This window comes from Pseudoliparis swirei, chromosome 6 (assembly GCF_029220125.1).
Source record: "Pseudoliparis swirei isolate HS2019 ecotype Mariana Trench chromosome 6, NWPU_hadal_v1, whole genome shotgun sequence".
NCBI lineage: Eukaryota > Metazoa > Chordata > Actinopteri > Perciformes > Liparidae > Pseudoliparis > Pseudoliparis swirei.
In genome coordinates, this window is record NC_079393.1 from 25,988,749 (window position 1) to 26,003,310 (window position 14,562).

At 43.2% G+C, this 14,562-nt stretch overlaps 1 protein-coding gene across 1 annotated transcript in view; it reads left to right on the forward strand.

Moving 5' to 3' along the window:
• Positions 1-5,729: 5,729 nt before the first annotated feature.
• Positions 5,730-14,562, forward strand: part of zc3h18 (zinc finger CCCH-type containing 18) — a 44,451-nt gene continuing 35,618 nt past the window's right edge. Inside the window, exons 1-6 of the mRNA XM_056416089.1 lie at positions 5,730-5,871; positions 6,846-7,862; positions 9,093-9,177; positions 12,464-12,612; positions 12,724-12,819; positions 13,315-13,457. Of these exons, the coding sequence (XP_056272064.1) occupies positions 6,882-7,862; positions 9,093-9,177; positions 12,464-12,612; positions 12,724-12,819; positions 13,315-13,457 (1,454 nt within the window). The 5' untranslated portion in view covers positions 5,730-5,871; positions 6,846-6,881. The remainder of the gene's footprint in view (positions 5,872-6,845; positions 7,863-9,092; positions 9,178-12,463; positions 12,613-12,723; positions 12,820-13,314; positions 13,458-14,562) is intronic.

The following is a 14,562-nucleotide window of genomic DNA, read 5'->3' on the forward strand; positions in this document are numbered from 1 at the left end:
GAGGAGGATCCCTCTCCAGGATGGACAGAACAATAGATGTCATGTGACCAGATGGACAGAGTTACAGAAACACATTCAATGAATATGACAGACATAAATAATGAGTAGTAGGCATGGACCACGATCCAGTTTCTTTAAGTCTTGAAATCGGCCCAATCTATCATTGGTATGGATATCTGAAGGACAGAGATATTATAGGAATATTATACATGGCTTGATATGATCAACTGTGGATCAGCTAACGTTCTCTATGATTGAGTACAGGCACACTTTGAGGAGAGGAATGAAGTGAGCACCATACTTCACCGTGACGTCTGGCAGCCCCGACCCCAGAGGGCCGAGCTTTGTTCCTGGGCCCTCTGATGATTCCCCTCTACTAAATATGTGTAGTTTGTAAAGCAAAAATGTGAAAACAATTAGCCATGAGAATCAGGTTAAATGTGAATCAATGATCCGCACAACAAGCTGACATCCCATGCAATACGCAGTGCATCGACTGAGAAGGAACACACACTGTCAAAACTGGAACGGGGTTAGGCTTTTACTTTTGAAACGTGTGAGAGGAAGTCGTGTGTTGTCTCTGCTCCAGCTTGACACTTCTGTGTGCTGCAGTTCCTGGCTCTTTCAGGGATTCCTGTGTTTCAGGGAAGCATCTCCCACAATCATCACCCTTCAGCTTACTCTGCAATGAGATACGGAGACATTAAGAGGTCCAACCAAAATGAGAATGAGTTTCATTCTTCATTAGATGTCAGGTGGCATCTCATGGCTCCAAGCTGAAAGGACACAGCCTTAATGCAGAAGTATTTTTCACTGTAAATCCTAAAATATCTCCTGAAGTTGAAGAGAGGTTTTTAGGAAAGGATTAACAATAGAGATGAGGCAGTTTCATGTGGTTTGACTACATTTTTGAATAGAAACATGTGAACAGCCGTGTACTGTATGAAGGATGGCTATGAATACAAAGATCATAGATCTTATTAAAAATAATTTAAAACTATATGAGAAGACCCACGTCATGTGTGTTTGAAAATATTAATTTCACAAAATAATGTATAATGCTATGTAAACTACACCCTTTAGACACCTTATACATGGTGCTGTATTTGCATTTCAGCATCGTTAAAGGAGAATATTTGTTATTATATTATCAAATGTTGTCGAGTTGAAAGTCGTGCTGATGTTTCTTTATGTTGCTTAAGAGCCCAACCTCGAGAACATCTGTATGCTTTTATCATATGATGTAAGGTGACTGCTGCCATCTAGTGGCTAGAGTCTGGAAGTATGCAGCCTTCCACAGATCTGATCTGATTAGGGAAGAAAGAGACCAAAACCCCCAAAAAGCTTTAAAAGTACAAAATGTTACAAGTAAGTCAAACTGAAACTTGGCCTTTATGAGTCATTCATTCATTCAATATAAAAATATCATTCCATTTGCAAATGAATACTTGATAAGACCATATCCAGAACGGTAAGTGACCAGAGAGTCCTGATGGATACAACTATCAAGAATAAGTTCAAGCTCACACGGGCTCCGGTCCTCTAGACTTTACGGATGCACAACTCTTTTATGGAACCAGCTCCACCTTCAGGTATCAAGATCCTCCTCTTTTATGGAACCAGCTCCACCTTCAGGTATCAAGATCCTCCTCTTTTATGGAACCAGCTCCACCTTCAGGTATCAAGCTCCTCCTCTTTTATGGAACCAGCTCCACCTTCAGGTATCAAGATCCTCCTCTTTTATGGAACCAGCTCCACCTTCAGGTATCAAGCTCCTCCTCTTTTATGGAACCAGCTCCACCTTCAGGTATCAAGATCCTCCTCTTTATGGAACCAGCTCCACCTTCAGGTATCAAGCTCCTCCTCTTTTATGGAACCAGCTCCACCTTCAGGTATCAAGCTCCTCCTCTTTTATGGAACCAGCTCCACCTTCAGGTATCAAGATCCTCCTCTTTTATGGAACCAGCTCCACCTTCAGGTATCAAGCTCCTCCTCTTTTATGGAACCAGCTCCACCTTCAGGTATCAAGCTCCTCCTCTTTTATGGAACCAGCTCCACCTTCAGTCCTGGAGGCACCGTCACCTCATGGAGACTGAAGACTTTCCTCTTGATGGTCTGATAGTGAGACCTGAACCAGGTTCACCTGGTCCAGACCTAGAGATGCTGCTAGAGGCTGAGAGGCTGAGGGGGACGCTTAGGATACACTGAGCTCCTCTCTCCTCTCCTCTCTCCTTATGGATGCTTAGGATACACTGAGCTCCCCTCTCCTCTCCTCTTTCCTTCTGGACGCTTAGGATACACTGAGCACCTCTCTCCTCTCCTCTCTCCTTATGGATGTTTAGGATACACTGAGCACCTCTCTCCTCTCCTCTCTCCTTATGGACGCTTAGGATACACTGAGCTCCTCTCTCCTCCTCTCTCCTTATGGATGTTTAGGATACACTGAGCACCTCTCTCCTCTCCTCTCTCCTTATGGACGCTTAGGATACACTGAGCACCTCACTCCTCTCCTCTCTCCTTATGGATGCTTAGGATACACTGAGCACCCCTCTCCTCTCTCCTTATGGACGCTTAGGATACACTGAGCACCTCTCTCCTCTCCTCTCTCCTTATGGATGTTTAGGATACACTGAGCACCTCTCTCCTCTCTCCTTATGGACGCTTAGGATACACTGAGCACCTCTCTCCTCTCCTCTCTCCTTATGGACGCTTAGGATACACTGAGCACCTCTCTCCTTATGGACGCTTAGGATACACTGAGCACCTCTCCTCTCCTCTCTCCTTATGGACGCTTAGGATACACTGAGCACCTCTCCTCTCCTCTCTCCTTATGGACGCTTAGGATACACTGAGCACCTCTCTCCTCTCTCCTTATGGACGCTTAGGATACACTGAGCACCTCTCTCCTCTCCTCTCTCCTTATGGACGCTTAGGATACACTGAGCACCTCTCTCCTCTCCTCTCTCCTTATGGACGCTTAGGATACACTGAGCACCTCTCTCCTCTCTCCTTATGGATGTTTAGGATACACTGAGCACCTCTCTCCTCTCCTCTCTCCTTATGGACGCTTAGGATACACTGAGCACCTCTCTCCTCTCTCCTTATGGACGCTTAGGATACACTGAGCACCTCTCCTCTCCTCTCTCCTTATGGACGTTTAGGATACACTGAGCACCTCTACTCTCCTCTCTCCTTATGGACGCTTAGGATACACTGAGCACCTCTCTCCTCTCCTCTCTCCTTATGGATGTTTAGGATACACTGAGCACCTCTCCTCTCCTCTCTCCTTATGGACGCTTAGGATACACTGAGCTCCTCTCTCCTCTCCTCTCTCCTTATGGACGCTTAGGATACACTGAGCACCTCTCTCCTCTCCTCTCTCCTTATGGACGCTTAGGATACACTGAGCACCTCTCTCCTCTCCTCTCTCCTTACATCTCTAATTGCACATTATTAACTCTGCTTCCTCCCTGGAGTCTTTGTGACTTCATGTCTCAAAGGGTCCACTGGACCTGGCGCTGCTGATTTGAGGTCCTGGGACATTGATGTTGTACGTGTGCAATACAGAATGTAAAGCCCTCTGAGGCAAATTTGTAATTTGTGATGTTGGGCTACACAAAATAATCAGAATTGATCCATAACGTCGACAGTATACGGCAACCGAAGGGCTCCGGGGGCACCGATGCCTTGTGCCGACTCCACTTCTCTGGGCCCACCAGAACCGACTTCTTAGCGACCACGGTTGAACGGGTGCAACAGAGTGCAGAGAGGGTAATGAATGAAGTAAGTAATGCAGGAAGCGTTCCCGATGGTGAGGGCCGCGTTCCCCCTGATGGTGACTTGTTCTGTCCCCGCCCTTCATTCCTTTGGATGCTGTTAATAGAGTTGATGTTGGTAATGTCTTTTATGTTTTTTGTTAACAACAAATTACTTTTTTAAAGAACACATCGTCATCTCCTCGACTTTTCCCACCCCACCTGCAGCACAGGAGGCGTAGGGCTGGGCCAATCACGCGTTTCTTTTCACACAGCTGGTTGCACAACACAATGTTATGAAGAGTGGCAACAGTAAATTAAAAAAAAGAAGGTATTGACAGGACACCGAGACTGAGTTATTCTCTCCAGTTGTGCGGTGTTCCTCGTCTGCTCACGAGAATCAAGGGGGTGAAAAGATGTTCTGTATACCAACCACTCAATCATCAACCACTATTGATTTTGCCTCTGAGGATAACAGGCTGCCATACTTCTATTCCCTGACCTCCCCCCACACCTCCAGCAGGTGGGTGGACACGGCGCCAACGTGACACGAGGGTCTTCTTTTATTTCAAAAACCTCATTAAAATGGCCAATTTTAGACAAAGTTCCACACGGCCAAGTTTGTCTTGATTAATGCAACTTTGGAGAACAGGGGTACAGGTTATGAGTTATCCAGCTGGATACTTTTTGTCTTTCATCCAATGCGGGGGACAATGTGGCAAAGCTGCATCTGCTTTGCCCAATTCAAGCATTACATTGAATGCATTATGGGCAAAGGCGAAAAACCTCTCACTGGTTGGGATCGGTGTACATTTATAGGGCCCCACCATACATTCCAGTAGAGGGAGGAGCCTGTGAGAGTACCGGGAACGTAACAAAGGGAATTATCCAGAAATCAAAGTATCCAAAAATCTAGACTGTTAAGTATCCAGAAAGGTCTCAAGAAAGTTTAGTAACTGGGAAGGTAGATGTCCAGAAAGATCAATCATCAAAAGTGTCAAAGAAGACATATATCTAATGAGGTACATGACCAGAAATGCATTTAATTCAGTTTATTGTATACAGCCCAAAATCACAAATTGCATATTTGCCTCAGAGGGCTTTACAATTTGTACACATATGACATCCCTAACCTTTGACCTCACATCGTATCAGGAACAACTCCCCAAAAAACTGAAGATCAACCTTTCACAGGGAAAAAAGTGAAGAAACCTTCAGGAGAGCAACAGAGGATCCCTCTCCAGGATGGACAGAACAATAGATGTCATGTGACCAGAATGAAGCATTACAGAGTTACAACACATTCAATGAATACAACAGACATGTATGAATAATGATTAGTTGGTATGGAAAACCACAATCCATGTAAATAGAAGGAGGTGAAGAGGTTCAGAAATGTAAACATGTCTTCATTGGTGAGTACCGAAAAGGTTAGTGTTAAAAAAAGTGTGATTTGAGTTGTACTTTCTTCATTTTCTTCAGAGTATTTCCTATGCAGGTTTAATGTGAGACAATGTGTTTTGTGTTTAGATGTATTTCTTACATACTAAGCACTAGTTATTAACATATAATTGTAGTCCATGCCTCTTAATTAGTCATACATTGCTGTCATATTAACCATTAACTTTAGATTTAAACCCTGTCAAAATGTCACGATGTGTAAATGTTTTATGTCTTATCAAAGTTAAAATGTGCAGAGAAACGAAAACATAATATAACATAATATCATTACAACGGATGATACAAATCGTTTGTGTTCATTGGTCAGGGTCCTCCGCTGCAGTTGGGTTGCTCCCACTGAACGCAAATCAGATTCTGGTTCTCATGACCACGTTACAATGGCCAACAATCTAACCAGCATACTGATCTCAGATCGGTTGTTATATATTTCATGCGCGGTTTTTTTTTTCTCCTCCTAAATTGTCGAATGTTGATGACGTCGATGTAATGGCCGCTCTCGCTGTGGCGTGAGGACTGTAATATTTTCTCCACCATAGCTTTGAAATTAACTCGTAAATAATATTTATTGTAGACTGTAAAACAACAAACAATATCAGCAGGAGAGCGCAGTTCTTAACGCAGCTGTGCCGACTTTGAAGAGCTCCGGGTCGGCAAGGTGAATGTAAAAGAAGTCTAGTTGTTAGCATGTAGCATAGTGTAGCTACGCGTTTAGCTTATAGCTAGCTACAGGGATGGATGCATTGTTTATAGTAAGACGAACGAGTGGGTTGCAACGTCCGCCCGTTGTTAAAACGGTGGTTTCTGGCTCGTTCTGCACCTCTTCTAACCGGGTTATTTGTATTGTATTTGCTGTTCGGTGTGGCCAGTCTGCTTGTTGGTTCGGAAGCTCTCCGCGTTGACGTTGAAGTGATGGGCCTTGTGACCCAGCTCTTAGAAGTGTAATACCAGACATGTTACGGCGCAGTTTAAAACACATGGACATGTTGTCTGACTGTGCACGTTCGTATGTAACGTAAACGCCCTCACGAGCCCATGGGAACGTCACCAGACAGTCTCAGTCAGGTGTTTCCGAGGTGTTTGCCTCCTAGCATCGGCGGATAACGTTAGCGCTAATTGTTAGCTAGCTTGCTAATTGCTAGGTCTTTTCGCAGCGCTGGAAGCGTAACTCCTTATTATACCTATATTATTGTCTTACACTCATATGTAAGGTTTTTGAAATTGAAGTTATTTTCCTCTTAAAATCATGTCGCGTTTGTCTTGCTAGTATTGATTTTCTCTGTCAAATTCCAAAGCATACCAAACCATTTGGTAGATATGATAAGATGTATACAATATTTAGTTGAGTATTTGTAAATACTCGTGTTATACTGCCTGTGAATTCCATCAGTATTTTTTTTTCTGTAGGTGATTTGAAGTTAGAAAATACTTTTAATATACTCGGATTTTCTTTGGGTACATGATTTGTATTAAGAGACCTTTATTGATTAGTTAATGTTCTACCTTTTATGTTAAATTGACAGTTATTTTGATGTAGTGTGGCATGTTGTATTGTGACTTTATAGAAATGCAAAATTGTACTTTCAAAGTGTCGACTCAGTTAAAATATGACATGTGGATTGTGTTTTACAGACTGCGGTTGTTCCGTTTACACCAGAATATTCTCTGATGGATACCCCTGAAAGCCCGACCCAGTCTCCTCAGTCTCCTGAGGAGGAGGACAAGGGCTTTTCTGACAGTGAGCTGCTGGATTCTCCTGATGAAGAGGAGGAGGACGGGGTCATCTCTGACAGTGAGATAGTCCATGAAGTGGATAATCGGGGGCTGCTTGATGAGGAGGAGGAGGAGGAGGAGGAGGAAGAAGAAGAGGCATTGTCGAGCCATGGAAGAGATTCGGAATTGGAGGAGCGGGATGAAGACGATGAAGTGGTCCCCGACTTTGTCTCTGATGCAGAGGATGAGGAGTCTGTAGGAGAAACTAAAGAGATGGGACAGGAGGATGGGACCATTGTGTTGATGGAGGGGGATGAAGACTGTCCGCAGGGGGGACAGCTAAATGGGGAGGACGAGAAGGAAGAAGGGGAGCAAGAGGATGGAGTCATTGACACCCCACAGTCTCCAGACTCGGAACAGGGCAAAAGCTTAATTCCTGAAGAGGATGTAGAAGACGGGGAGGAACGTTACGTTGACTACAGAAATAACAACTCTGCAGATCCTGAGGCTGATTATGATGGTGATGATGATGGTGATGATGGTGGTGATGGTGGGGATTATGGGGATGGGGAGAAAGACACAAGCAAGGAAGAGGAGAACAAAGGGAGGAGAGCGGTCGCAGTGAGGGAGATGAAGGATGACTCTGCGTCTGTTTCCCGGGAGCTGGACGAGCATGAACTGGATTACGATGAGGAGGTCCCGGAGGAGCCCAGTATTCCTGCACATGAGGAAGAGGAGGATGAGGACGACGCAAAAGCGGAGGGAGAAGAAGAGGAAGAGACTGTGGACAAGAGCAATAATAAGAAGAAGGAGAAGAAACCAATCCTCCCCCCATCTCCTAACGAGAGGTCAGGTGACTCCAAAGGGCCCGAGAGGATGCGCAGAGATAAGAAGAAGGACGAGGATGATGGAGAGATTGATGAAGGAGAGATTGATGTAAGTGATCACAGTTTGGATTATATGTTAATCAGTGTGAGGGGATTGGCTAGGTGAAGATTGTGTGTGTGTGTGTGTGTGTGTGTGTGTGTGTGTGTGTGTGTGTGTGTGTGTGTGTGTGTGTGTGTGTGTGTGTGTGTGTGTGTGTGTGTGTGTGTGTGTGTGTGTGTGTGTGTGTGTGTGTGTGTGTGTGTGTGTGTGTGTGTGTGTGTGTGTGTGTGTGTGTGTGGTGGATTTCTCTTTTTCCTTTGCAAACCTTCCACAACGTTTGGTAAGCAGCGTCTCAGGTTTAGTGGGCGCTGAACTTTAGATTTTTTACATTTGGTATTTGGATTAATTTGTGAAATACAGGTGTTAAAGTCAGTCAACCTCTATTTTAAGTGTGCCAGATCAATATTTAATCAGCAGTGTATATCCCTTTCTGTTATTTTAACCCTTGTGTTGCCTTCGGGTCAATTTGACCCGATTCAATGTTTCACCCTCCTGTCGCCTTCGGGTCATTATGACCCGATTCAATGTTTAACCCTCCTGTTACCTTTATATTTACTAACATATTTTACCCTTGAGGTCAATATGACCCCAGCTATTAAAATCTCCAGAAAATTATTAGAATTAATATTGTTTTCCAAGTTTAAGTGTGAGGTACTTTATGTTTGTTTGTTGACTCCCGAAAGAACACCGACATTAAACATTGAATCGGGTCATATTGACCCGAAGGCGACAGGAGGGTTAAATATTGAATCGGGTCAAAATGACCCGAAGGCAACACAAGGGTTAAGTGAAGTATCAGCTAGTTCACGAAGACGCAAATGCTCCGAATTTGCCAAAACCGCAGCCAAAAATGAACACCTGCACGATTGGGCATGCACACTCGAACCGGATTCTGCTGATTCTTCTTCTCTCGTGTCGACTAGTCGCAGAACGAAGAGTTAGCTCTTGTGCGTCTTCAAATCGTTTGTTGTCAATGTGCTTCATATGTATTTCATGATGGCTCCTGATTTAAAGATAAATCATTTCTGGAAATGTCCTTTCTCATCCGCTTTATGTCAGGTGTAATGAAATGTTCTCAAAGCACTGCAATGCAACCCTGAGCAGAATGTTCCGGCACCTCTTTTCTTCTTTTCTTTACATTGAAATAAGAAGCTCTCTAAAGACTTCATTTTTTTAGAGCATGATGTTTTGCTCGGATTCAATGCTGTCCTGATTTCTCCTGTTTGCATGCGTGTGCAGGATGATGACCTGGAGGAGGGGGAGGTCAAAGACCCCTCGGACAGGAAGATCCGACCGCGTCCCGTCTGCAGGTTCTTCATCAAAGGTAGGCGGTGAAGACTCGGGTCTCGCCCCACAGCTGATGTTATCTGCCCGTTTTTAGCTTTTGACAGATGTGTTGCCGCATTTGTTTTTGGAACCCAGTGCGTAACAAGAAATTGCACATAATTAGTGCAATTAGTCATTTGTTCAGTACATATTTTTGTCAGAATTCTTTGAAAAGTGCTAAATTCGAAAAATGCAGAGCCTTAAGTTGACAAACGCTGCGTCTACAGTCATCATTTTAAATACATTTTTTAAATTTCCCCACTGGGACGAATAAAGGATTATCATATCATATAAGTATTAGAAGTCATAACTATTTGGACTGTGGTACAATTTTTCTTATTTTCCTTTTTACACGACAGTGGCGGAAGCGAGACTTTCAGCTTTAATCCAATAGTTATAACAAAACTATCGAATCAACCATTTTTTAAATTTTTTTTAAACATCTCCCACATTTTCAGAGGTTCAGAAGTAATCTGACAAACTAACTTAATAGTGACTCTAATGATCATTTTTAATACTGAAAATAGAATCACAACATGAGCTATTTATAGCTCTGAAACATGGGTTTTTACAGAAGGTTTTCCTTTGAGGAAGGAATACATACATAAAAAGGAAGTGGTGCCAGTAAACTAATAATGAGTAGAACGAAAGGTAGTGGGATGTTTGATGAGGCTCCGACCAGTTGATCTCCATATCCACGTCTCAGTTTGATCTCTATTATTGAGCGGGTGTTTAAAACACACAGTGGCTTCAGGACGTTGAGGCAACAGTCTTGCCTGAATTCGTTTTGAAAAGTAAAATACAAATTGTACCATATTCACAACTATTTATAGCCGTAAATTAAATGTATTACATGTGTGAAGACGACATCTTTTGACTGATTGTTTTGATCCTGTCCTAAAATACAGCTGCCAGTCGACAGTTGGACGTTGACTCATCGCTTTATTTAAAATCCACTGCTGTCGTGTAAAAAAGCAACATTTTAGAAAACTTGTGTCGCAGTCCAACTACGTTTGACCAAGACTGTACGAGCTCTGTTGTAGCTCATGTGGAGGCATTGTACTAAAAGGCATTCGACCAACGCTCAGGAGTATATACACACACACACACACACACACATCAGCAGCATCACGGCCGCCCTCTAAGGGTTGCCACTGAAACATATAAAGGTTATAAACTGCTCCCCAACATATTGTTAAATAACTCTTTGCATTTGAGTGTCGAAATATTGTACATACAAAATGTCTCTCGTATTAAAACATGAATCCATTTCATTTGAAACCTTTAAAATAAAAGCCCAGGATATTTTTCTTAACTGTCTTTTAAGGAAAAGTTTTTTTTCTTCCCTTCTCTTTATCGTCACGCCAATCAAAGTGATGTATCAGTTTTCATCAGCAGCCAAGTCCATACGAAATGCTGGCTGTTGCAGTATTTTCTACAGCTACATTAATCTAATTGAAATAAAGAAACAGTCTAATATAACTTTAAATTAGGTTTGTGTACCTTCTTACATTAAGAAAGTCAACATGATGTCTTTCAAGCCGCCAGGGGCCACATAAAATGACGTGGCGGGCCAGATTCGGCCCGCGGGCCTTGTGTTCGACACCTGTGATATCGAGGTTTCATATAGAGCGTTTATTGAAGAGTACAGAGTTTGTGATGAAGATGCTGGGACCACCTCACACACTTTGGGGTGACTGGTTCAGGGGTGAGCAGGGTCGTTCTTTCATCAGAGGGTCGTTGGTTTGAACTGCTAGTCCAAGTCGATGCGCCCTTGGGCAAGGCACTTAAACCCCAAATGTCTCCCGTGGCTGTGACTGGTGTGTGAATGTATTCTTATGTTAGGGCTTGATTAACAGAACTGTGACACGGTTTCTGTAACATGGAAGGAAAAACAACTAATGTCCACCACGTTACATATTAAACTCTTCCTCCATGTCACTAAGACTACAACCCATAGCGTGGACCGGAACAATAAATGAATGCAGCTAGTATATTTCACACACACACACACACACCATGGGCAGTGTAATAACGCCTGTCACTATGTGTCATCTATCATACATCCATAACTTCAGGCTGTCAATCACTTACTTTTTCCCTTGACTTATGGTTACCCATACACCTCTGTTCTCACCTGCATAACGCGAGGACCCCAGTGTAATGGGGTGCCTGACTAAAATAACAACATAAAACCAAGTGTTTCTGAAAATAATAGGGAATTTCCAATGCTTATTATTGATTGGCTGGTCAGAAAACATGCTACATCATGATGTATATCATTATCAAGACATCCTGACCTCTAAAAGATTTAGATGTATAACTATCTCTACCGTTGTAATATATGTTTAAAACTGATGACGCTACAGTTTAAGAGTCTTACCATTTATGTCCGGTTTTTATTACGCAAGAGGATCTCCAGCAGGGGGAGCCGCTGGACTAAATATAGATTTTCATTTTCTTTATCTATTGCTCCCAGATTCAACAAGAAACCCCCCCACACACATACACACACACACACACTCACTCGCAGTACTAACAACAGGGTTTGTACGGTCATGGAAAACCTGGAAAAGTCATGGAATTTTAAAGTGGTCATTTCCAGGCCTGGAAAAGTCCTGGAAAAAACTTAAATCCCAAAAGTTTTGGAAGAGTCATGGAAATTAGTTATAATCACATGTTCATTTACGTCGAGTTTGAAATAATTCATATGTTTTTGAAAGAAAGACGCTCAAAATATAAGCTGCCGGCGCAATTATTATTTTTTCGCGTTGCAAGTGAACGCACCTGAAATGGAAAGTTCGCTGGCCATAGCTCGGGTAGCAGTCTGGATATTCTGGATAATTGTCATTGTTTAAATATTACATTTTCTCACTTTCATGTATACACTGAGATTTCAGTTTGGTCATGGAAATTTGGTTTAAAGTCCTGTAAATCCACTGGTCGACATGTGTAAGAACCCTGTAACAATAAAGTCTGTATTGGCCCAACGTATTGTTGACTAGCGGTAGTTGGTGCCAAGATGTTTACGAGATCGCATATTGAGACAATTTAGGATATCTCGTATTGGCTTTGGTCCTTGATACCGTATTGCTGCATTCTTAATGGAAAGAATTTGCATTTGTCTCTTAAATGTTCAAAGCAGTATATTGCAAACGTCTTCCGCATTGTGTCTTAACCCGAGAAAGCGCCACACACGCACATTGTATTATGTGTTACTCTTTCTGGGCGATTGTGCGTACACATACGTTTTAAACCACACCGGAACCTGTTTTCTTCTCCAGGAAACTGCACTTGGGGCATGAACTGTCGGTTCATCCACCCCGGAGTCAACGACAAAGGGAACTATTCCCTCATCAGCAAGCCGGACCCCTTCTCGCCCAACGGAGCGCCTCCCGGAGGACCTCACCCGCTCATACCCAATAATCCCTGGGTAGGTTGAACACGCGCCACTGTAACAGTTCATGACACAAATGCTCAGCAGCTGGATCCACTGCCGACCCTGTGGATGGCATCACTGAGCCTCTGCGTCTCTCTGTTGTAGGCGGGCCCTGCCGTGGAGGAGCTCCCTCCGCCCCCTCCTCCGGTGGAGCCCCCTGTGGAGAGCGCCTGGGAGCGCGGCCTCCGGCACGCCAAAGAGGTAACCGCTGCCTCTGCTTGCTGCTGCCAGTGTGTACACTAACTATCCCTGTTTATTCACGCTCAAACTAATATATGCCCCAAAGCCTATTTTCGGGGCGACTGTGAGCCGGGATCGGCGGTTCGATCCCCGTCTCCGCTAGTCCGTGTCGATTTGCCCTTGAGCAAGACACTTTAACCCCAAAATGTCTCCCGGAGCTGTTCTAGGGTGTGTGAATGTTAGTTAGTCCTGATGGTCAGGAGGCTCCTCCCCTCAGGGTGTGATGTCATGTCGTGTTAAAGCTCTTTGAGTGGTTGGAAGACTAGAAACGAGAAACACACGCCCAATTACGCCAGAAGGTTTTCATGTGGGGGAATTGGACCAGCATTGCGCAACATCGACATTACCAAGCAAAGCAGCCACAGGCTTCCTGCTTCTCTTCACATCGATATGAAAACGCTTCCCGTCAGTCGTGGCGGTGTTTTTTTTTTATGGACTTGTTTCCGTGTCCCGTAGGTGCTGAAGAAGGCCACCATCCGTAAGGAGCAGGAGCCCGACTTTGAGGAGAAGCGCTTCAACGTGACCATCGGAGAGGACGACCGAGAGTTTGACAAGGAGAACGACTTCTTCAGGGAACGCAGCTACCGCATCATCCGAGAGTAATGCACCATTAGTACCTTTTAATAAATAGACTATCACCTTTACATTATTTAAATCCAATCCCGTCAGACTGGCGTGATCCGAGTGGAGTTTAGTCTGACCACAGACACACGACGGAATAATTCAAACAAATGCAAATATCGTACGGCAGCGATCATGAGAAACACTTCACCAGGATGCTGGGAGCACATTCTGCACTATGGAAGTGGGAGAGATGCTTTGTTTCTAATCCCAATAAGTCTTTGATTTTTAGCAAGGTTAACATTTACAAAAGGGAAACGCACTCGGTTATGACGTGCACAGAGAACTCAGTCCCCATGAGTAACGCTACGTTCACACCAAAAGCAACGCAATTTGTCACGTCGCCCAAAACGCGTGAGTTTACTCGCCCGACCATTTGCCGCTTTGACACCAAAAGCGTTGCGAAGCTCAGTGAGGGGCGGGGCTTATCTCCGTAGTTTGTCTCCGTAAAGACCGTTATCATTTCCTTCCTCCACCATGAAGAACTAACCACTAGTTCTGCTTTATACTTGAGGACATCACACGCATGTGTGAACATCTAACGCCTTGTGATTGGGTTCATAACATTAATATCATATATATATATTCATACATGACATCACCTGTAGGCTCACACAGCTCAGTCACTTTGACCGATGAAGTTACTGTTACGTCTGAAAGATGTTATTGTGTTCGTAACATTATAATATATGTCATTGTGTTCATAACATTATTATATATAATATATGTTATTGTGTTCATAACATTATTATATAATATATGTTATTGTGTTCATAACATTATATATAATATATCTTATTGTGTTCATAACATTATTATATATCATATATGTTGTGTTCATAACATTATTATATATAATATGTGTTATTGTGTTCATAACATTATAATATATGTTATTGTGTTCATAACATTATTATATATAATATATGTTATTGTGTTCATAACATTATAATATATAATATTCAATTCAGTTTATTTGTATAGCCCAATTTCACAAATTACAAATTTGTCTCGGAGTGCTTTACAATCTGTACACATAGACATCCCTGCCCCAAAACCTCGCATCGGACCAGGAAAAACTCC